The sequence below is a fragment of the Theobroma cacao genome, chromosome 4, assembly GCF_053813885.1.
Source record: "Theobroma cacao isolate CCN51 chromosome 4, ASM5381388v1, whole genome shotgun sequence".
NCBI lineage: Eukaryota > Viridiplantae > Streptophyta > Magnoliopsida > Malvales > Malvaceae > Theobroma > Theobroma cacao.
Window position 1 is genome coordinate 35,845,434 of NC_142642.1, and position 25,051 is coordinate 35,870,484.

The 25,051-nt window shown below is 35.2% G+C and overlaps 3 protein-coding genes across 4 annotated transcripts; 2 read left to right on the forward strand and 1 right to left on the reverse strand.

Moving 5' to 3' along the window:
- Positions 1-433: 433 nt before the first annotated feature.
- Positions 434-7,837, forward strand: LOC18602782 (RING/U-box superfamily protein). Of its 2 annotated transcripts, XR_001927686.2 has the most exons (10): positions 434-574; positions 1,580-2,603; positions 2,902-3,538; positions 3,637-3,723; positions 5,586-5,783; positions 5,862-5,956; positions 6,860-6,959; positions 7,108-7,206; positions 7,323-7,462; positions 7,674-7,837. XR_001927686.2 is itself a non-coding variant. In XM_018120189.2 (9 exons), the coding sequence occupies exons 2-9, from the start codon at positions 1,585-1,587 to the stop codon at positions 7,383-7,385; spliced, it is 2,298 nt and encodes a 765-aa protein (XP_017975678.1). In that variant the 5' UTR covers positions 434-574; positions 1,580-1,584; the 3' UTR covers positions 7,386-7,637. The 2 variants fall into 2 exon arrangements, 1 of the variants encoding a protein (XP_017975678.1); XM_018120189.2 differs by lacking the exon at positions 7,674-7,837 and having other exon boundaries at positions 7,323-7,637.
- A 635-nt stretch (positions 7,838-8,472) lies between these two features.
- Positions 8,473-12,351, reverse strand: PKT4 (peroxisomal 3-ketoacyl-CoA thiolase 4). The gene is made up of 14 exons (XM_018120185.2): positions 12,118-12,351; positions 11,785-11,861; positions 11,584-11,668; positions 11,341-11,467; positions 11,154-11,252; positions 10,996-11,063; positions 10,776-10,883; positions 10,622-10,699; positions 10,391-10,523; positions 10,205-10,301; positions 9,479-9,602; positions 9,277-9,385; positions 8,877-8,960; positions 8,473-8,793 (listed from the first exon to the last, which is right to left on the reverse strand). Exons 1-14 carry the CDS (start codon positions 12,211-12,213, stop codon positions 8,684-8,686), a joined length of 1,395 nt encoding a protein of 464 aa, XP_017975674.2. The 5' UTR covers positions 12,214-12,351; the 3' UTR covers positions 8,473-8,683.
- A 5,119-nt stretch (positions 12,352-17,470) lies between these two features.
- NCED6 (nine-cis-epoxycarotenoid dioxygenase 6) lies at positions 17,471-19,553 on the forward strand. The gene has a single exon (XM_018118862.2). It carries the CDS (start codon positions 17,546-17,548, stop codon positions 19,364-19,366), a length of 1,821 nt encoding a protein of 606 aa, XP_017974351.2. The 5' UTR covers positions 17,471-17,545; the 3' UTR covers positions 19,367-19,553.
- Positions 19,554-25,051: the final 5,498 nt, after the last annotated feature.

The following is a 25,051-nucleotide window of genomic DNA, read 5'->3' on the forward strand; positions in this document are numbered from 1 at the left end:
TATTTTATCTTTTGATAATCTTAATTATTAAGAAGAAATAAATATAAATTACTCTGTATAATTTTAGAATTTTATTGTTTCCAATGAAATGTTCCATAATCATGAATTGAGTTTGTTATGGACTCGGGTAATACACATTTTAACTAATTTTTTATTTTTTATTTATATTTGTACCATACACCCCTCACGAGAACCATATTAACCTTTTTTAGAACTAAAAATGGAGAATTATTAACAAAAGAACTTGGGCCAGCTAACCCAATTGTTACGCAGCCCTTGTTTAAGCGAATGGTCATTGCGAATGGTCATTGAATAAACCAGGACTATTATTTTCTAACTAGTCCAGCAACCTTTCATAGGGCTCCAAAAACCTAGATCCGATCCAACCGGACTATCCAAATGCCGACCCTGAAAAATTGAAGAGAAACAAAAACAGATTGCAATTTGCAAAGACGAGGGACTCTGAGAGGAGTTGATGGCATTGCCTCCTTAGGGCTTTGGATGATTCAACTTCTTTTGGGATTTTCGTCGCTTTTCTCGATTCCAATCGTTACCAGAAGCGAAAAGTAATCTGGTATCTAATTCTTTTTATCTTTATTTTGAAATAATTTTAAATTTATAAGTTCTTGAATCTTGATTAGTATTTTTTTTTCTTTCTCTAATCGGCTATTATTTTATTTTACTTTCTCAATTATGTAAATTTTAAAATTTGCACACTCAATAGTGTAAAAATTTTTTTTTTTCTAATTTATTGATGTGATTATTTCACCTATATCTATATAGATTCTTGTTTGCTTTATTATATATCAGGTAATTCAAAGGAATTAATAGTTAATATTATTAGAATTTGCTGAAAGATTGAACTTACGTTTTTTTTAAAAAAAAAATTTAGGGGTTTCTTTTGTATCATGAAGCCACTGCTTCGAATTTTTATTGCCTGGATATTGTGATTGAGCCATTTATGTTTGCCATGATTTTGTGCATCATAGTAATAATTATTTTTCTAGGTACAAATATGAAAATTCTCTGTTTTCATTGTTCAATTATTCATTTCAACCTTTTGCTAGCAAGTTTGATTTTCTCCTTTTTTTTTTTTTTAAAGAAAAATACTCTTTCATATTCGTTGTGTACCAGCATAACTATTTCATTTTATCTTTGCTTGGTACGTGGATGTTTATCGTGCTTTTAGTTATATTAAATAGATCAAAATGGGAGAGCTTTTACTACTATAAGTCAAAATCTTTTGCCAACATTTACTTTTGCTTGTTGGTTACTGTTATTGCATTAGTTATCAGCAGGGAGCTATTTTGATGTCATACTTTCTCTGTCCCTCTTACATTGCTTGTGGATAAATAGCATTTTAAAAAAGTCAAAAGAGTAGTGTAGGAAAGAAAGGTGTTAATTTGTTTGTTTGGTGGGTTAAATTGCTCTGAAATTATTATCATGAAAAGGTGATTTTTCCAGTAAAGGACATTGCTAAGCTGCTCTTGGACAAGAGAATTTTTATATACAAATTCATGTTTTTGTAATTGAAGCTTCATGTGAAGTCAGAGTGTGACTTGTATGTTTTGTTTGATAGAGAAAATGGAGGACATGGACATTGATTTAGTCATGGACGTACCTGACACTCCTGATAGGTTATCTGCACGGAGAATGAATAGAGCTGATTGTATTGAAAAAGAAAGTAATTTATCTGTAGCTGGTTATTTTGGAGGTTCTGATACTGCAGGTGAAGAATCTTTGGATAGGCTAGGGGGCAGGGGTAGGCTGGTTGCTGAGAATGGGCACAACAGAAAACATTATATACACCCTCGAAAACATTCAGGCAATGTTGATGAAATTGAGCATCGAAGAAACGCCATTGTCTTATCTTCACTAAAGAATGCTCGAGAAAATGCTCCTTTATTTAGGAGAACAATGGAGAGAAGCAGGAATTCCTCTAGAGAGCAATACATGGATAAAGGAAAAGATCCTTTCTCTAAGTTGCCTTCTAAATCATCCGTATCCCGAGAAGATCATGCTATTCTAGACTTAACCGAGCAGAGCAGACACAACCGAATACTTGAAATGGCTTTTCCACCTGGTGGATCAAAAAATTGCTTAGCTGAAGGAAGAAGAGAAGGTCAGGGACCAAGAAATAGTGGTTCTTATTTACGTAACGCTTCAAATAATGCAGCAACATCCAGAGATAACTGCAAGGGAAAGGAAAAAGTAGATGACATTGGATTTAAAAGAGTAGGCTCAGTTATGGATGATGGAAAAGGGATGGGTCGCTCTCATGGTACCCCACTTAGAACGCAAAAACAATTGCCTGTATCTCACCATTCTATTGTCTCACCAAGAGCCATTGGGCAAAAAAGGTTGGTTCGAAATGGCTGCATCTCTCCCGAGAATATAGCTATCAGGGCTAAACAATTAAATGAACAATATGAAAACAGCTCCAAAGCTGAACAAGATTTTGGGAATGTGATTAGCAGCAGTCCTCGGATGACAGACATTAGGAAAATAATCGCTGAAGATAATAATTACGTTAAAGGAAAGGGAGTTGTCCATCCTCACACTTCCAAGGAGTATGACATGCATGTAATTAATCTATTCAGCAGGTAAATTTTAAGTAGTGTTCTTCTCTAAGTAGATTTCTTTGTCTATTGTCTATTGGATGCTTTCTTTCTGTTGTTTATTGGTTTTATTTCTTGTGTTAAAATGTTTGCCAAAGAGATGGGGTACAATCTCTATCTGAAACTTTGGAATAGCATGTGGTAAGCGGACAATATAGCATCTTTTAAAATTCGGAACATGTTCTATGGATGTCAACAGAACCTTGGTGGATTAATTTTTGTCTATCCTTAATTCTAGGTACAAGGTTCCTTATGACTAAAATATGTGGTTTTCCTGCTGCAGTCCTATGAGTAATAATGGAGAAGTTAGTGGAATTCGTGATTCCGGTAGAGATGCATGCTTTGAAGAAAAAGGTGGTTGGAGAAGCACGCACAACCATTCAAAGAATGTAGATCATGCAGCTGTACATCAGTTCAGCAGATTTAATAACATTGGATGCCAAGAACAAAACGAAAATAGAGTTGTGAAAAGAGGAGAAAATAACAGGATTGGATGTGATTTTCCAGAAAATCAGGATGCAACTGAAACGGCTCCTTTGATCGTCTCAAAGTTCAATCAAATTAGTGAACCTTCTCTTGCAACAAACATGCTGCCTAAAAGGCAAAAGAAACATGAATTAACCTCAAGAAATAGTGGTGAAAGCTCTAGGGTCATTCGTAATGACTCAGACATTGTGTTTCTTGGTTCATCTAGGGGATCATCTAGTTCAAGGTCATCTAATATTCATATTGGTCAGCATCTGGATGTTTTGGATCTTGACGAGTCATCTGAAATGAGAGGGACAAATGCGAATAATATGGACTGTGTGAAGGATGAGGACTCAGAGGCTAGGGCAAGACAAGTTGAAGCGGATGAAATGTTGGCCCGTGAACTCCAAGAACAATTTTATCATGAGGTCCCAATATTTGGTGATGGCGAGGTTGATTCTTCTATCATTTGATGCTTTTCTCCCTTTATCAATGGTGACTTGTTTATTTAGATGCTTTAGCTTTAAAATGTTTGTGAACCTTTTAACAGATTGATGAAAACATTGCATGGGCACTTCAGCAGGAGGAAGATGCACTCCGTCCTACTACTACTCAGAGTCACCGTGAGCCCAATCAAGTGAGTAGGCCTGAATATCTTTTCTTTTTGTTTCTGAGTTGATGATAATCTGACAGCCTATATTACGTGCGTGAAATTGACTGTGGATCCTCAAATCTTTTATGGTTATGGAGGTTTAAGATAGCTGCTAGATTTTGTATTTAAACAAGTTGAAACATGCCATACAAGTCCTCTGCTGTCAAAATTAGAAGAGATTTGAATTTAGTAACAATGTCCCTAGATCCCAGCATAATAAAAGATCATGGTTATGCACAAATCTTGATGTTAGTAAAGGGTTTTGTAGTTTGTTGTTTAAGTTTTTGCATGTTTGACTGTGATAATCATTAAAAAGCTTAACCGTAAATTCAGAATTTGATTTGTAGTGACCTGGGATTTGTTTTAAACTTGTTTGTTTGAGCATGTGAACACGTATGTTATAATTATCTTGAAACTCTGTTGCCAGCTAGTTTAGGTGGCAAAGTTGGTTGTACCAAGGACTTGGAATCAAACCCTGCCTTTACGAGGGACAGAGGGAAGTGGGGAGTGCTAACCCCATTGTTTAGCCTGGTTGTTGGACCTAAAAATGTTTTGAAGCTCAGCGTTATATGTTTCCTTTTAGTCTTACCAGCTCACAGAAAAATACCAAATTGACTCAGTAAAAGGCCTCTGAGATCCCAAATCCCAAAAATTGGGAACAAGCCATGTGCTTTATCAAGACTCTTTGATGAGACACTGCTACTTCGAAGAATTAATGAAGCAAGCATTAGAGGAAATATGCCTCTCTATACCAATATTATAAACCTATTGGTAGTGACCAAAATTTTTTCAGGTGTGTACATGTGCCCTGGTGCATACCTGCTTTTATTTGGTTTGCACATTGTTCTGTTTACTGCCTGAAATTTATCTGTCATTCTTAAAATAAATAAATAAGTAGATCTTGATGAGTGACATAAATCATTGTTTGGATGTTTAAACTCAAGTCTCTGTTGGCATCATTAAGATGCTTTTTTCACATTGATAATTAACCTTGTTATCTTATCTATTCTAGTAACAACACATCATGCCAATCATCTTGATTGGTTCCTATGTGGCTGTTTATCCCTCGGTTTCATGTTTAATAAATTAATGTTGAGGTTAATGTTTTCTTGATTGCTGTTTACAGGATCCTCTTATTCTCCCTCCTCTGTCTCAGTTTTCTTTTTTCCTTTTTTCTTTAAATTGAGAGGCTCTCTCTCTCTTTTCTCATTTGATATGGAAAGTCATATTTTTCTGACCCCATCAGTGATATTGATGCTGTATATATTGTTGATGTAATTTCAAGACGTTTTGAACTTTTTTTGACAACAATATCCCTTTTTGGCAACCTTATTTATGTTAAATAAATAGATTTTATTTGCAAGAATATGAGAGAGATTGCATAAAATATTAGGAACCCATCCTTGCGGAATCAGTATTTAGATGCTTTAACAGCTATGGTTGTTATTAGAGAAGACAGACGTCCAACATTATGAATTCTCTCTGTATGTTGTTGCCAGGTCAAATGACCTTAACTTTATTGGGGTTGATCTTACGCTCGCTGAAGAGAAGGGATACTATATTTCATTTATGCTATTTACATTGAGTTGAAAGACATTTTTTGTGCGATTGTGTATTTGTAATTGCCAGACTCTAGTATCATCATATATACTAGTGTTTGGTCAAGGTTTTTCTTTTCTTTTTTCTAGGATAAAAGAGATGTATTGCTTTATCTTTTTTGGATCATTTTTTTTATTTACTTTTGATGGTGTTCATTCTATCTTCAACCATATGAAGTTGATGATTTTTTCTTTTTTTGGATTTGTATAAGTTCCTCCCCATAATGTTATTCTTTGTCTCTTACACAGAGAGGCTCAATAAGGCATTCCCGTGTTCAGCCTTCGTCGCGGATTTTTCTGAATTCTTCGAATAGGAGAGGAGGACAGGCTCGTTTCCCCACTTCTGCTAGAATGTCACGGTTGAGGAGTCGAGTTTTGAATGAATCTCGAGCAGCACCAACTAGGACAAGGAATTTTCGGTTTCCTTTGGACATGGATTTGGATATGGTAATTTTGTCCCTCTTGTTGTTCTATCCTGTATATCTTTACTTTTAACAAAAACTGATTTATGGCATTCTGATACAGAGACTTGATATATTGGAAGCCATGGAGGCTGCAATTGGAGATGATGACAGCATGGGAATGGCTAGTCACATCTTCCAAGAACGTGATTTTAATGAGTAAGATTTGTTCTAATATTGTTACTATTAAAACTGGATTTGTGTTGACCATAGTGGATAATCATATCATGCATTTGAAAAAGTTATGGTTTCGTACACGATAAATATACACAGCTTGGCTATTGTATTGGTGTGAAATAGATTTATTAGAAACCACATGTTTCATATATGAATATGAAGTAGTTGGACACCATCCTGTTTAGATTGAATAAATCTATTGCAAGATGGGAATAATTGCCCATTCAGAGTGGTTGTAGATTAGAGGGTTCAAAATGGCCAAAAAAGGAAAGATTATTGGGTTTGAAAGGAGCCATTGATACCACAACCATTATTAAAAGTTTCTTGCAACTATATACAGGTTGGAAGCATCAGTTACACTGGTAGGAATAACTATTCTTTGACTCTGTGTTGATGTATCTAAAATTGTGGTAATGGGCAAACCAAGAATACTTGTACAAACTGGTGAAGTTACGGCATTCCAAATTGGTTCACAAACCTCTCTAGTAGGTAATTTTAGTGTGCATAATTTCTCCTCATTTTCAATGAGTTTCATTGACACTTGGTTTGTAATTTGAGCTTGTAATCCAAGCTTCATTCGATCATGAATAGATCACCCAATTTCAGGTCCACTAGCAGTTACCCTATTGCAGTTTGATTGAAGAAAAATTAAGATGTTGAAATTTTGTTGAATAGCATGCATTTTGTGTTGGTAGGAATATCAAGAGTAGGTAGACAACAACTAATGATCCTTCTATAGCTTTTAACTTCAATAATTCACCCCTTTACTTTTGTTTTATTGTATATCTATGTTGCTTAATGTTCTATTTACAACTTTCTATCCTCTCTGGATTAATTACTGATACTTGAAGCTGTTATATCTGTCTCCTTTTCATTTTCTTGCAGAAATGATTACGAAATGCTGTTGGCCCTTGATGAGAACAATCATCAGCATGGTGGTGCATCTATTAGTCAGATTAACAGTTTACCACTGTCTAAAGTACAGGTATATGTCTGGGTCATGTGGACAAAACTGTATAGATAGGTGTCTGGGTTTTTTGCTTTCCTCGTCTGTGTGTGCACTGTCCCTTGCTTATGTCGGGCTCTCCAGATCTAGTTGCTGATTATCATTTTCAATTAATTTATTAATGCAGACTGATAATTTTGACGAAGCTTGTGCAATATGTCTTGAAACCCCAAGTATTGGTGAAACCATACGCCATCTTCCTTGTCTACATAAATTTCACAAGGAGGTAATGTCTTCTATCTTGGCAATGCCAGTTTTTCCTTTTCTGGGATGCATTTCAAGTTACTTCTTGTAAGTTAACAAGAATATAATTTTTTTTTCTTCATTCCCTTGATGTGGCAGTGTATTGATCCTTGGCTGAGCAGGAAAACGTCATGCCCAGTTTGCAAGTCACATATAACTTGAATGGGAGTGTTTTTGCGCTTCAAACAGTATGCATGACAGTAAAAAGTGCAAGCAAATATAGTGTTTATCAGAGATAGGTATATTTCTTTTTATTTGACTCCTGAAAATTTTTGTTTCTGAAAGGTTATGTTGGCTTCTGGTGTTCACCTGTTTCCTCAACTTCGTATGAATTCCGAAGAAATTGCCTTTGTATCCGTGATCCTGCAAAAAGGATCATTTATTGGCATAATTCATAAAATGTTGTCACCGAAATTTGTCTTTGGATGTCACCTTTTGCCTGGCCTGCAGATTTGACCTTTTCTGAACCCAAATATTTTGGGGATTACCTATGAGCAAACAATGAGCGGAAGGCATCTCAAAGCTTGATGACAGAATGAAGTAGTTCCTCGTGATGAGCAGACATGGCTTTGAAATGGTAATGGAGGATCATGATCTTCTGTGCAAGAAAAGAAGTTGCATTCTAAAAAGTAAGGGCATGAATCTAAGCACACGAATGGGCTGCTATCTTGTTGAAAGCAGCTATTGTTTTGAATTTTGTTGGAAAATGGTGCATTGAATCTATAATTTACACCGTTCGTCCCCCATTAAAGCCATTGCTTCCTAAAGCTGTACTGACAGCCATTCACAATTGAATCATTTTGCTGCTCCCTTGTTCTCTTCTTTTCACTTTCTTTAAAAACAAATTGAATTCGGAAGTAGAAAAAAATAAAAACGAAGTCAAAAAATTAGGGAGCATGACCATGGCCGAACCCATTGGGGAAGCGGAATGCAATCGTGCAATCGGAACAAATTAGGCTTTTGCAAGGCACCGGGAGGAGCAATCATATATTTTGAAAGGGAATTATGTCTTTAATTTGAGTAGAGTTAAAGAAAGGGAACAATTTCGTTTTTATCGAATGTAGAATGGTAATTTGCCAAGCACGATAAACTTACAATTTGGGTCAATATGAAAGGCCGTAGGAAACCTACAGTCAAAATTTATAAGACAAAATCGACTATGTCTATGATCATAACTTGTTTTTGTTTAGCAGTTGCTAACGTAGGAAAAATTACTTTCCTTGTGGGGATGACAGAAGAGAGAGAAAGCTGACGCTTAAACGTGTACCATATATGATATAAAGCTTGAAAGATTATAATTTTATCAAAAGTGTCTTAAGATCCAGCCAGATGTCTGAACTCTCTTTCAGATTTCCGGCCAAAAATAAATCCGACTTATTACACTGCTTTATTAAAATTTCCAGCCCATTTTTGAATCCTTTGACAAGAAATCATAGCGGCTAAACAAAAAATATGGTATTCTATAGGGCATCCTTGGATAAGAAGCTGTTAGTTTCAACTTTCCTGGCATTGCAGAGCTCATCGGTATGGTCACCCCTTTCAAAAACAGCCGCTGCCCCCATCCCTGTGCCTGCATTTCAGTGGAGAGATATGGTCAGCAACACTGGGCAGTGTACAACAAGGAGAGAGAGAGAGAGAGAGAGAGTTCTCTACCTATGCACATTGAGATCACTCCAAAGCGGCAGTCTTTGCCACGCCGCTTCATTTCATGCAAAAGTGTAGCAACACAGCGAGCACCTTCAACAAAAGCACAGAAGTGTGCATATTAACATGCCGTGAACTAGTACAACAATCTTATCATGCTTTACTTCTAATGCTAATGATTACACAAGACACATGTAGTACAAAGGACACCCTTCAATTTCTTGAATTATGGTTACAACTGAAATCTTACGCTAAACATAGGCTCAGATGGATGTCATCATGTGAGTAGAGCAGCTTCTAAACCTCCAATAATGATCCTTTGAGCATAGATTACCCTCACTTACTCCAATAGATAATGCCAATAATTAAAAACAGAAACAACACAAGCTCTGTTTGTGTTTCTAGATACCTGTTGCACCCAATGGATGTCCAATTGCCATTGCAGCTCCATTTACATTTATCTTTTTTGGATCAAGTTCCAGCTTCTTACGGCAATATACAAACTGGGATGCAAATGCCTGCAATAGAGGAAGAAATTAGGGAGACTTTCATTTACTGAAATTCCCTTTAATTAACAGGGTCACAAAGCAAATTGGTATACTAAATTGTACCTCATTTATCTCATATAGATCAATATCATCAAGTTCCAGACCAGCAGCTTTAACTGCTGCAGGAATTGCCACAGCTGGGCCAACACCCATGATGGCAGGATCCACACCAACTGCAGCAAAAGTCCTGCAAGATCAACAAGTACCTTCTCAAATTAACAGAGAGATTCATGTTTCTCATTAGTTTAATGAATAAAAGGTTCAGGGCAGGTCAATAAAACAAATAACTCTATATGACCTTGTTTCCTATAAAAGTGAGTGGATCCTATAATAAAAAAAATACCAGCAGGAAAAATGTAAAATCTCCTACACATGCAAAATGCTCACTACCAAAACTTAGAAGAGTGTAACGGCTGCACACACTGTCACTGCATTTGATATCCCAGTCATGCATGCTTGACTAAGGAGGCAGTTTAATACAATGAGACTAGTTATAAAGAAATTGAAATTAAACAGTCTCATATGGGTAATGCTTTAAAAAGAACTGATTAAAGTGAGAATAGACAGTCAATGCTCTAGAAAGCACGAAAATTAAAGCTTAGAATACAGACCTTACAACAGAATACTCAAAATGACAAGAAATTCTAGTAAACACTTAGAGAACTCATAAGACAACAGATGTAACAGAGCAGAAAGTAATGGGATTATATAGGCTACAAGCACATCTTCAGGTTACTGCTCAAATTTCATGTTATATATCAGAAGGATATGAAACCAGGCATTACACACCTGAATACACCGAGAATTGGTAGCCCTTTTAGCATGGCAACGCTTCTTTTCATGAGCAGAACAGCCCCAGCGCCATCACTCACTTGACTAGAATTTCCTACAATATAAGTAGTATACAAAGAAATAAGCTGAAAATCAACAGAGTAGCATAATCTTCAAGAAAGAATACGGTCCATTATTCAATACCTGCAGTAGTGCTCCCATCTTTCTTGAACACAGGCCTCAATTTTGCCAGATCTGACAATGAAGTGTTAGGTCGAATCCCATCATCAACAGAGATTGTGACAGGTTTCTCATCACCAGTCTTTGGATCAACAATCTTCATACATGAAATGTTACAATCCAAACATGAATACAGCATTCTGTAAGTATATCAAACATATATTGTATCTATCAGATGCAAAAAATAGTAGCTACCTTAGTGGTGACAGGGATTATTTCATCTTTAAATTTCCCAGAAGCTGTAGCAGCAGCTGCTTTCCTGTGAGATTCAACCTAACAACCAAAATTTAAGAAATCAATTATATAGATCATTTGCAACGCCAAACTGCATGACAATCATTCAACTTACTGCAGCCTGATCCTGCTCCTGCCTTGTCACACCAAAGCGATGAGCAACATTCTCCGACGTAACACCCATCGGAAGGAGACAATTCTGAGCTTGCTCCATCTGCTTCACCTGCCAAAAGCAGCAAAAGATCATGTCAGAACCTTGAAATTCCTGTATTATTTGACTAATGGCAGAATGATAAACAAATGAACACACACAAAAAGAAAGAGACACAGAGTACCCTTGGGTTAACAGATCCTTCCCAAGCCATTGGATTAGTGGTCATGGATTCCAACCCAGCCCCAATGCCTACATTAAAAGTAGTTATTAATAAAAATACAATGTGGCATTTTATAAAAAGAGGATGAAATACCATTAGAAACACAGGTTTCTTCTTACCAATGTCATAAAACCCTGCTTTTATAGCTGCAGCTACATCAGCAACCGCCTGAAGCCCAGAAGAACATTGCCTGTTCACAGTTCTAACGGGCACAGTTTCTGTATCACCACAAGGTTTGCTACAATCAAACAACAAACCAATGACAAACAAATCCATAAAAACACACAATCAAAGATATATGTATACCAGGGAAGCCAGCGTAGAATGCAGCCATCCTACATTCACTCGCTCGTTGAGATCCTGGTGCCAAGACCGTTCCCACAACAATATCCCCAACTTCACCCGGATTCAAATTCGTTTTCTCTATCAATGCCTAAACTCAACATAACCACAACATAAAAAAATAAATTGTAAATAAATTACTCAAAGAATCACAAAAAAAAAAAAAAAGAAATAGAAGAGAAACCCAAAATATAGATTAAGACAAACCCTTAAAACAGGGGCAAGCAAATCATCAGGATAAGTATCCTTGAAACCGCCTCGTTTGGATTTGCAAAGAGCAGTCCTATATGCTCTGAAAAATTAGGAATTCCATAATCAAAACAAAAAATTCCAAATAGTCTTAGTAATTATTATACAATAAAAAATTAAAATGATTATTTAATTAATCAATTGAAGAGAGTTACTTACGCTACTATAACCACATCGTCTCCAAACGCATTCGTTCTTTGATAAGCAGCGCTATCTCCAGCTAAACAAGCCGATGCCTGTGGAAAATTTTGTCAAATTTTTAATTCATTACAAAAAAGAAGAGATCTTTAGAAAGAAAAATGTTTTAAGTAATCAAAATTCAAGTCCTAATGCATTTCTTAAACTGGATCAAAAATTATTCCTTTTTTTTGCTCTATATAGCAAACGAAATTATTCAAACCCGAAATCAAGCTTCAAAGAAAAGAAGAAAACTTCGATCCGATGAATCAAAGTTATAAGATTTAGATAAGAATAGTAAAAATGAAAGCTTACAGAGAGGGCAGAGTTGTAATTTTGGTCAGCCGAAGAAGGAGCTGAAGGATTGAGGTGTTGCAGCAAAATTTGCTGTCGATTGATCGCTTTCTCCATTCTTCGCTCTCAAGAAAATGAAAACCAAAGATCAAATCGAGAGAGAGAGTGGAACGAGTTTCTGTTTGGCGATTTTCTTTTCTCTTTTGGAAGGTTTAGTTTTCTTCACGATAAAGAGGAGAGAAAAAGGAAACTAGTTTACGCTAGATACTTATAAGAGAGAGAAAGACGGATTAAGGTAAAGATTTTTTTCTTTTTTTCTTTTTGGGGGAAGATAAACGATATTTTTCGGTTAAGAAAATTGGACGGTTCTGATTTTCGATGACGACATCAAGTCATTTAATACGCAAGCCTCTTTAGCCTTTGCTTTGCTAATCTTCCTCTCTATTTAAGCGCGTCTACCTCCTTCCTCTTCCATTTTGTGGGACAATTTGTTTAATTTAGGAATATTATAATTTTTAACATTTTCTTTATTCATTTTACTGTAAGTAAAATCTAAAAATCTTATTATTTTTATAATTTAAATTATATTTTTAATCATAAATAATTATCACGGATCAAAACTTAAATCTAATCTAGTATAATTTTAAATTTTAAAAATAAACATTAAATATATTTATAAATTATAAACTCTCTTTCTCGACTTAAAAGATATGTATGATAAATGATAAAAATTTTATATTTATATATTCAAGACTTATCATATCTTTTATCGATGTAAATTTTATAACATAATTATATAAGTTAAGTAAAATTATTTTAAAATTTAAATTATTTTGATTTCTAAATTGAGCATTAAGTTTCATGTGATTAATAATTTAGTTTTTAATTTTTATTTTATTTATTTTGTAAAAGTTAAACAATAAAAATATTAACTAATGAAACTTTTATTAGATTTTAATTCAATTAGGTTTAAGTATTACCAATTTTGATTTGGTTGTTTTAAATTTAATTTGATTTGGGTCGAGTTAGAGTTTAGATTTTTGGATTTGAATATTTTTGCCAGATTTACTCCTCTTTATTGTTAAGAAAATGACAAAAAAATCCAATTATTTTTTGGATTTGAATTGAGACAAAAAAAACTTAGGAACGACAAGAAGCGATTTCCACGCTTTCCAACGCAAGTGGAAAGTGTGGTCAAGACAAGATAGATTGGGGACTTGGGGATGCGTGTCGGCATGGGGAAAAGGGCGGCCAATAAATCAATTATTTCCATTTATCATTACGCTCCAATGAATTTAGGGAAACAAAATAAGGTACTTTCTAGCAGGTTTTCATCATGGTTTGAAGTAAATAACAACCGTCGGATGGCATGGTCAACCAAACAAAGGTTGACAGTCAAAAAATTTGAGGCTAATCAGAACAGGTGCCGAAAAGACAATAGACCGGCAACTACGATGCAGGTAGGGACAACGTTTTAGATTAAGACATTGTAACAAGAGAAAAGTCAAACAAAACAAAAAACTACATATAAAATTTTTGATCGGATTTCTACAATTAAGTCTGAATTGTAACTTGTGTCCAAATGAAACACTTTATTGTATGAACATTTTATGTAAACTTGAGAGAGAAAAGCAAGATAAAGAAAAAGAGAACGGTTTTGGGGAAATGTCAAACTGTGATAAGTGACCAGCTCAGCTAAGTAGTTATTATAATGCTTCTTTTTCGTTGTTTACAATGTACAATTAATGGAGGCAGGCAAAGACTGGAGGTGTCACTCTATCTTATCTAGGGGTTCTTTTATTAAAATAAAAAAAAATATTTTCTGATTTATGTGATTTAGGTGAATAAAATCTTTGTAACTTTTCTCAAAGCTTACTTTTTTAAATATTTATATTTCTTATTTTTTACTACCATATATATATATATTTGACTACTCTTACACCTTTGATTAATAAAATGATGTGTCTGCATAAAGAAAGGTGGATAATTATTTAATCTAATCTGACTAAATTAACTGACATAGTATGCTTTAATATGTCCAATTTGGCTGAAGGAAAATTGCAGCCATTCTAGAGCAAGCCAAGCGTTAATGAATTGGCGTTGGAGACTGCTTCAACCAACTTAAAAAGTATTAGTAGTTGGATCTTTTTTTTTTTAGGAAGGGTTTTTCTAACTTTTTTTTTTTTTGAAAAGCAGGTTTTTCTAATGTTTATACACATTATTGTGTGCAAAAAACTGTTTTATACACATTAATTATTGAAACTTTGAAATAGTAGGTAAAGGTGGCAACTAGAGTGGCCCATTTAATAATGTAATCATAATATTAAATTTATTATCCTACAAATTCCTTTGGTCAAACCTTAAGATTTTTATTCGTGTTACATAAAATAAATCTAAATCCTCCACATTTTAATATTTCAACTCAATTTGATCCACCTTATGAATTTTTCAACTCATTTTATGTTAACTGGTCAAGACTCTTGACTAAATCTATTCGAATGTGATATATATTTTTTTACTTTATTAATCATCATATGTGAATAACTTTTGTATGGTTTCATTTCAGAGAGATAAACAAGCAGCCATAGAAATAGTCCAAAGACTGAAAAGCTGTTCTCAACAAGACTGCAACTATTGGGTAACTATATCTTTTGATTTTAAGGATAAGTTACCTTTCAGGACTTATACCATTGTATTAACGTACATGATACACCAAAAGGTTGTTTGCCATTAATGTTTGGATGGGTGATATGTGGAACACATTCACAGGCTAATAGCATTTTTTACGAGTTAAGGCCTGAAAGCATACCTTATATTTTGAGGACCGCTAGCTAAAAGGGAAGCAAAATTGACAAATTGCTAAGTCAAAGTCAAACCTAGCTAGCCCACTTTAATGTAGTAAGAATTTGATTGGGATAACTTAGCCGTTAGAGCTTAAAACTCTATGTTTGAGATCTTGATTCGAATGTTGAGATGCGTAAGTGAAACTCTATGTTCAGCTTCCAACATATAGCAGATACAATATGGGATGTGGCCATCACATGTTAGCCCGCTAGAATTGGGCTTAGTGCAAAAGAAGCAACAGAACTCGGCCTCCTTTGAATATTCCTTTTTTTTTTTTTTTGAGAGAGAGAGACTTATATATTCATTATATATTGAAAAATGAATATTTTATTGTAATATTTTAGTTTGCATGGTTTTAGCTTGCTGCTCTTTTCTTGTATCTCTAGTTTTTCTTTATAACAGATTTTCTTACTTATTTTAAATAAATAAAATTACTTATTCAATAGTGTATATTGAAAAATGTCAAAGTGTTAAAATAAATACTATTAAATTATTGTTATTATTTATTTATTATGCCAGGTTATTTGTAAGTAAATTAGACAATTGAAAGTCGGATAAGTATAAGTAGTAACAATTAGAGATACCCAATCACAATCGTAAACTATAAATAAGGCATGATCAGAAAATCCCTGTCTTGAGCATGTGCTTGAGGTCTTGAGTATGTCAAGAATGACATAAACATGAGGAAGGCAAAAGAGTAAACCAAGGGTGACATTGCAGAAGATGAGGTAGACACACCAGTCACCAGAGAAGAGAAAACAAGGAGCCTGGCTGGGCTGTCAAGGGGGAACCACGTTCGCCATTGCCCATTGCCAGCCAAGGTCCAGTTTTGACTCGAGTTAACGTGGAAAATGGTCCTTAAGGCTCGGGCCATGTTAAAATCATCGGCATTCCGTTTAGCCCACGTTGGCCCATGAGCTCACCATTTTGAATTTGATTGCTGACCAATTATGGCAAGGCTTTGACCATTGTGAAATGACCTCAAAGTGCTCAAAATCCGGTTAGCTTTTAAATGAAGAACCATATGGAGAAGATAGATACCTACTAAAGATTCTTGACGTTATCAAAAATTGATACTGACAATAATCAAGTCTAGGTAGAAGCACATGCAAATTTAATGACATGAACCAGCCATATCATCAATCATAAAAAGGACAAGAACATTTTAATTAAGCTTATAATTTTCTATACCAACCATCGAGTTAATATAAACTCTATATATAACTTAATAAAATTATTTTGTGCCCATCTAATATGAGACTAATTAAGCATAATTTAATGAATACACGATAACTTGTTAAATTCACTTGTTGAATTTAAAAATTTTAATCTCAATATCTAAGATAATTTTTGCAATTAATTATGACCTCTGACCATAAGGGGTATGTACGAGTGTAATGTATTGAAATTTACAAATTATTAGTGGGTTAATGTATTTGAAATGGTTAGTAATTCGGGGCCACAACTCTTAACAAAATAAAATATTTATATTTATCTATTCATTAATTTGACTAGCAAAATGTATATATAGTGTTTTTTTTTTCCTTTAAAAAAGACTACAGGGAAGAACAAAGGAAAACAGCCCAAGTACATTGTTCTAAGTTGCATTCCAAATAGGGATATAGTGTCCCTAAAACTAGCAGACAGAGCAAGAAAGCCTTGGCGGGAAATTGAATCTTTCTCTTGTCTTGGTCTTTCATCCACGTGGGTACCAAAAGCTCAAATTAGACACGTGTTTTTAAGTGGCACGTGTCACTGCACCAGCTCTACAAATGCCGAAAACAGGTCATAAGAAATTGAGTAAAACGACTTTCGACAACTAAAATTAATTGAAAAAAAAAAACTAATAAAAAAGGCTTTCAAAGAGAAGATGGCAAAAATATGGAAAATGGGGACTGCCACGTGAGTAGCCATGTTGGAAGGAGGACGTGTACCAATTACGGGGGCCTGGCCCACTTGGTCTATGCAATCCCATGTTCAAAAACTGTTTGCATTTATTATTTGAATTCATTTCTTTTTGAATAAAAATATTATTTTATTGTGGAATAAAATGGTTTTGATTTTATATATATCATCATATAAATAAATATCGAGCCATATAATGATTTAATTTGGTAAGCATAAGCCTAAAGCCAATATTTGATGTTTGAGCATAGAAAAGCATATTTGGAGTAGAGGAGATACATAACCTACCTTGGTAGAAAGAATGGATATTCTTTGTAAATTACAATAATGAAGATTCTATCTTAATATCGTGTTTTATGTTTGAAGGGATTAAAAGAATATTCCAGTAGGTGAGTATTTTCCCATTTTAGCTTATCTTCATTATAAAATATAAACCAATGAAGAGCAACTAGAAAATGGAGGATTGTATGCCTACATGCATGTATGTAAAAAAAACTCCTTTCCCAAGTTCGAACTCATCCCTTACGTGTCTACTCCTCCGTTACTGGCTGGAGTTAGCTTAATAGTCACCCACTTACACTTTTTTCACTTTATATAAAGTCTTCCAACCCATATAACCTACCAAAATATAGCCTCATACATATTTTTCTTTCTACAACCTTCTTCACCGCTTCCTTCATCCCACCCACTGTTTCTAACCATGCAAGCCTCCGTTCACTTGTTCACCACCACTCCACCAACCCCAAAGCATCAAAATCTCTTTCAAGCTCAATACCCATCATTTACATGCAAAATTCTTATTAATCCTTCCAAAAAAATAACTCCTCGAAATCCATCACCGTTGTTTCCACCACCACCATCACGGTCACCTTTGTATCCTGAGGTTGAACCTATTGTCAAGCCTGAACGTGTCTTGGTTCCACATGAACCAAACTACCCGGTTCACTTGAACCCATTGCAAAAGTTAGCAGCGTTAGCGTTGGACCAAATTGAGACTTCAGTGATCAAGCCACTAGAAAAAAACCATGACTTGCCTAAGACGGTTGACCCAGCGGTTCAAATATCAGGCAACTTTGCGCCGGTTCAAGAGTGTTCAGTTCAGCACTGGTTGGAAGTGGTGGGCCAGATTCCAGCTTGCCTACGTGGCGTCTATGTCCGAAACGGTGCCAATCCTATGTTTGCACCCTCAGGTGGACACCATTTGTTTGACGGTGATGGGATGATCCATGCCGTTAGCTTGGGGCGTGGGAATGAAGCTAGTTACAGCTGTAGATATACTCGTACCAGCCGGCTCATGCAAGAAGCCAGGTTGGGTCGGTCTATATTTCCTAAACCAATTGGTGAGCTGCATGGGCACTTGGGTTTGGCTCGGTTAGCTTTGTTCATGGCTCGAGATGGTGTTGGACTGGTTGATGGTTCACATGGCACGGGAGTGGCAAATGCCGGGCTTGTTTACTTCAATGGTCGATTGTTAGCCATGTCCGAAGATGATCTTCCTTATCATGTTAAAATCAATGCTGATGCTGATCTTGAAACTATGGGACGGTTCAATTTTGATGATCAAATTGATTGTCCATTGATTGCTCACCCCAAAGTAGATCCTGTTACAGGTGAGTTACACACTCTCAATTACAACGTTTTAAAGAAACCTTACTTGAAATATTTCAAGTTCGATAAATTCGGGAAAAAGTCACGTGACTTGCACGTGAGCATAGAGCAGGCAACAATGATACATGACTTTGCTATAACAGAGAATTTTGTAGTGATCCCGGATCATCAAGTGGTATTCAAGTTATCCGAAATGATTCGGGGCGGGTCACCCGTTCTATATGACAAAAAGAAGACATCTCGATTTGGAATTTTGCAACAAAATGACGTTGATGGATCAAATATCCAATGGATTGAAGTACCGAATTGCTTCTGTTTCCATTTATGGAATGCATGGGAAGAACATTCTGATAATGGTGATAAAATCATCGTCGTTATCGGATCCTGCATGAGCCCGCCCGACTCTGTTTTCAACGAGTCCAAAGACCCGTTCCGAAGTGAACTATCCGAAATCCGGTTGAACTTAAGAACAGGAGAGTCCACACAAAGGGTTGTTATATCAGGCACGAACTTGGAAGCAGGGCAAGTGAACCGGCAATATCAGGGTCGGAAGACCCGGTTCGTGTACCTGGCAATAGCAGAGCCATGGCCAAAGTGTTCTGGTATTACTAAAGTCGATTTGGAGACAGGAGAAGTTACCAAGTTCATGTACGGTGCATGCCGTTTTGGGGGTGAGCCATTTTTTGTGCCTGAAAAGAAGCAGAAACATGGAGGCAATATTGCTAATGAAGCTGAAGATGAAGGATACATAATGGGGTTTGTGAGAGATGAGAAGAAGGAGATTTCTGAGCTGGTGATAGTGAAAGCTTTGAGCATGGAGCAAGTGGCTTCAATAAGGCTGCCCACAAGGGTTCCATACGGGTTTCATGGCACGTTTGTCAGTGAGGAAGAGCTCAGCCGACAAGTCATGTGAAAATAGTTTGGCTTGGGTGTATATATTTATATATAAAGTTATAGAATATATATAGAAATAGAAGTTCGTAAAGACTCTTCTTTATTTTTTGTATTTCTAATTTCCATTTTACCGTTTAGGAAATGGATGTACGGAGTTCATGTGTATAAATAAGTACCATTAACCGTGCATTAATTAAGTTCTATAAGTTAGATTTTCAGTGCCAGATATATACGTAAAGATTGAGACTTACTGATATATAATGATAAGAAGAAAAGATGAAGGAAGTAAAGTTCTTCATTTAATAGAATGGAAAGAAAATGGAGGAATTTGTATTGTTTATTTTCTTTTAAATCTAATATTCCACTATTGCAAAGAATCATTATTTTTACTTATATTATTGATAATTTTATTAATAATATCTTTTATTTTTTTTTATAATTGAGGAAGGAGATTCGAACCTTATTTTTTAAGTAGGAGATAATGCACCAATCAATGAATCAAATGCTCAGATGCTACAATATTTCATTTTTCATACCGAATATGATGAAAGAAAAACAATTTTTCTTCTTTTTCTATGTTCTTCTTTCCTAGCCTTTTCCCTTCTATTTATTTTCTTTTCTTCTTACCAAACATAGTGCAATTCTATGACATTGGCAAACGTTAGGACTCGGTGTTTATTGTTTGAAAGGTGAGCGGTTGACGGTGTGACGGTTAATTTGTTGTGAAATATTAATGCCACGAATTGAAGTTTTCAGAGGCGGTGTTAACAAGTGTGTCGACCTTTGTGACAAATGTTGTTAGCATTTCTTTTTCTTTGCCATCCAGTTCTTGTCACCATCCCAACACTTAATATTTCTTTTTTTTTTTCTGACATATTAATCCGGGTAATTTATATTATATTCGATATCTCAGTATATATTCACCTCTATACATTAATTAGATTTATATAAATTATAGAGTTTATGGACCGCCATGACATACAGATTATTATCTTAGAAATGTATTCAGAAAATTCTAATGATTAAAAGATTTATTTTGATAATAACATTCTGAGGAATGATCATGGCAAGGCAAGCCCTCTGTATCCTGAGTCATGTCCCTTCAGCCTTCGTAGACTTTGTTGGCATGATGTTTATACAGTTCCAGAACTTGCAATATTCCATTTCCGGTAGCATACAAATTTTCTATCTAAATTGGAAAGAGTACGTCCTCGGTCCTACTATCCTACGTCTCAATTGCCTCTGAAATCTTCTTAAATCCTCCAATATTTGCTTTGGTGGGCTAGCAACATAGCAAAGCTAATTCTACCAAAAACTGATTACGACACAAGTATTGGGTCACGATGAGAAGAGATCTCTGGACCCTTTAATTGGTTAATGCAGGTTCCGAGTCAGCTGAGTATGTATATGATGCTTAACACAAAAACTACGTCACTGCAAACCTCAACCTGACAAAGTGGCGCATTGGATGAATGGTTTCCCATCTATAACATATGCAGAAATAGAAATAACTTTTAAGCCCGACTGGGTCGACTTCTTTTAACAACAAAATACTTTTGAATTTGAAAATAATTCTTACATCCATTACTATAATTCGTGAGTGGTCGGTACATTAGAATCTTGCTTTTTGCACATATACTAATATCTTAGCTAGTAATATTGTGACACAATTATATATGGTTCATTTCTTTTTCAGTTTGGATTCATGGGGGATTTCAATCTTGGAAGTACAATTTCCTACTCTCTAAACCTTGGGTAAATCATAATGAAAATTTCTTCTATAGCAAAAGCTCACAACCAGATGGTTCTTTTATGTTATACTAACTTTAGTTTAATTATCTAATAAAAAAAGTTTAATCATATCATAGGACAAAAAGGGGAAGGGGAAGGGTAAGGGGACAATTTGAGAATGGTGGTGACACTTCTGTCACCATTTTGGCTATGGCTTAATGGTTGACAAATAGATTGGAAAAATTTTAGAGGGTTGACTAATGGCATTGGTGCATTATTTTTTTTATTTCTTTTACTTTTATAATCATTAGACCTTTGCTTCGCACTTGCAACTGTAACAACCAATGACGACCACCAAATTGACAAGTATCAGACTCTAGACCCTTAAAAATTTTGATCCTGACTGTCCTGAGTCATAGGGGAGGAATGCTTCCTTAACGCAAAGGTGCACCAAAAATACGTGCCTAATTGCTTAATTACTATTATTATTGATAGCTACGTTCGATATCGATCAAGTTGTAAGTCAGATGGCTGGCTTGTTGCCGATCCACTTCAACTTGACATGTGCCTTCCAATTGATTCTTTGCATCGAAACCTTGCGGATTTTAGATGAAAGTAAAGTGGTTGGTTTGCTCATCAATTTGAACAAGCTCTAAGTGCACGGTAAGATATAGAATGGAGTTTGAGTAAAGATTTTAAGTTTGAATTTTAGTGGTTTGCTCATTGATCAATTTTTTGGTAAAAGGAGGTCAATCCCATTCTTGTATAATGACATATTAATGTCATGGATACATCCATACACTCAAATGTAAAAGTATCATCATTGAATTTTGGGAGACAAGATAGGATAAAAGCATGATAAGCACAGATAGAAATTGAGTTTTTATGTAGCCTTTGTTATTGTAATGGGTAGACACAAAATAGTTGGACACCGAGGATGGGATTAACATTTGCCTACTTTGTTTTAAGCAAATTCGTTTTTGGGTTTTTTCATTTGCTAGAGAGTACAAGTTGATGATTTCAAAAGAACAGACAAGTGGACGGATGGGTCGGAAATGGCGGCTGATGCTGTGACATATCAATAAGATTTGTCATCACTGCTTGCTTTTTTTTTTTTTTTGGCGAAGTCAACGAATTTCCACTAATTACTAGCAAATAGGTCCAAATATCCCTATTTCTGCACATGATTCCACCTTGAAAAGTTTTGCTGTGTTTTGACATGGAAACTATGTTTTGTGAATTTGATTAGATACCCATTTGTTACTTTATATAATATATATCAATCAAATCAAGCTCATCCAGCTAATTCCTTGGGCCAATTGTTTATTCCAAATTTATTCTCAACCTTGAGAAAAGCAAAGAAAGAACCTAAACAATGTTAATGATTCCTTTTGATCGATGTTTATCAATGTTTGTTGTTATCTTCAAGTTGTGAAGGCATTTTTTGCATTCTCACTTGTCCTGAAATCGGTTTCGTAAGGGGAAAAATGGGGAAAGATTAATCAAACAAGTAACCATTTTGATTACCTGGATGAGGTGGGAGGCACTCCTTTTTCGGTGCGTTGATACTGGATTGGATGTAGCATTTTGAAATGATAAGTGCAAGGACCAAGATTAGTTGATCAATCAATGCCATGAACAATTCTCTAGTTTGTTTTTAGAGTAAATTACCTCCACATCTTTACCGTTTACCATAATTCAACAGGTCCCAAAATTTGGGAAATACTATTGCAAAAATATCCTACCCTTATAGCAGTCTGTTGGATTGGTGTTATAATGTGCGACTCACGTGAAGCCAAAAGTACCCCTAGCTTTCATCTTTCTCTTGGACTATGGGGTTGCCATCACCAAAGGAAACAAACCCCTTCTCAAATTTTTTTTTTGGGTTGAATTTCTATCTCTCATGCTTTCTCCTTCTCTTGCTTCATAAACTCTTAATGCCCTTTTTTTTTTTGCGACTTTGGCATAGAATTAGGCTTCTCTATCTAGTTCGTAAGGCTCAAAACCGTTACAATGATCTAAGTGATTGCCATAGCTTGCTTTTTGAGTAAGGAGTAGTCTACTCTATCATGGGTTTGTGACACTGTTAAAACTTTTATGTGAGTGTAATTCATATTTTTCTATATCAGTGTTCGGAATTGATACTTGTTACATTTGAAGTTGAATAAAATAACATCATAAAAACTTCAATAGTTTACTACAGTAAATGGCAATTTCTTCCATTCAAATATTCCAGATATTAGAATAGTGCAAACACCCCTTTTTAATAATATAAAAATAATAATAAATAAAAAATAAAAAAAATCATAATTAAAAAAAAGCCAAAAAATAAAAAAATTAATAAGAAATAAATAAAAATAAAAAAACGATGAATGAACAAGAAGGGATTGAGTGTGTGCTCAGCCCCTTCTTTAGTTCATCATTATAGGGCATTAATGCCCCTGAAAGGTAGCTGGATTTGGGGAGGACTGATCACCTTTGACTACCAACCCTTCTTGTTTGCCAGAGACGTGAAATCATGCTCAGAAGAGCATGATTTCATCTTTAGATTGTCCAAATTTTTGGACAATCCAGTTCTTAAAAAAAGGGGGAAGGGGGCAGATTTTGAGAACGGGAGAAAAGACAAATTTTTTTTAGAACAAAAAAACCAGAGAGAATCGGTAATCAAAATCCCTAGGAGTCTCTAGCAGCAAAAAACCACAATCAATCAAAAATTCCTAGTCTCTAGCAGCCATAAACCTCAATCCACAAATTCAAAAAATACCAAAAAAAAAAAAAATACACAATGGTGAGGGATGAGAGCTGTGTTCTTTTTTCAAGGATTTCTTTTAGTCAGTTGGTTTAAAAGTGGGTTTTGAGTCTTTGGAGGGATTTTGGGTAGCCGGCACTTCTAGGATGTGGGTCTTTTGCGGTCAGTTTTAGGAAGAGAGATCTGCAGCTTTGGGCTTGCCGTCGGCAAAAAGAATGAAAGCTTGGGTAGTGTCGCCGGATAGGAAAGCCTAGGGGGTTTGCTATCGTCGGTTGGAAAACTGGTTTTGGGGGGTGTTAGAGTTGGGTTTTGAAAGTGAGTCACGCCAGCGACGTCAAACGGCGAATAGGGGTTTCTGTTTTTGGTGGTCGGCAAAGGAAAGAGAGAGATAGAGATTTGAGGTAGCTGACGCTGCCGGTTAGGGAGGTCTGGTTTGAGGTGGTGGCCGGTGAGAAAAGGTTTAGAGAAGGTGGAGGCTTTTAGAGAGATGGCAGAGAGGAAGCTTTTAGAGGGAGAAACAAGATAGAAGAAATGAAGAAGGAAGGGAAGAAAGAGAGATTAAATACCTAGGGTTTGGAAGCATTAAACGGTGTCGTTTTGGGCAACAAGAGGCTGTTGGGCAAGAGACTAACATGGTGTGTTTTGGGGAGCAAGATCTAAAGGCTTCTAGTGACGAGTTGGCTGAAGTGGGTTGACCATTTGGGCTGCTTTTAGCCCACCAAGGTAAATCCCTAACCCTTTTATGGATCTGTTTGTTGGCCCATTTTGTATGATTTCCTTTTTAAGGAATATTATGTAGAATTAATTTTAAATTGTTATAGTATAAAATTCTAATTTTTTTTATGATATTTTAAACTTAGGAGATTAATGCGAATATAGAATTAATAAAACATAAAAAAATAAAAATATTTTTAGAGGATGTTTAGTTATATAAAGAATTGAAGCTTAGGAAAATATTTGCCACAAATATAAAAATAACAATAAAAATAACATATAAATGAATGAAGTTAATGGTAGGCTAAAGATTTATATATAAAATTAAGAAATTGGAAATTGTTGGATTAAGTATTAAAGTAATAAAATGGATATGAGACTCAATCTTAGAAAATTAACCCCTAAAAAATAGAAAATAATGATAATACTTTATGACATTAACTACAAGTATAATATACCAATGATGGGATGTCCATTCAGAGCGCGAGAAGTCGCAATTCCAAGTAAACT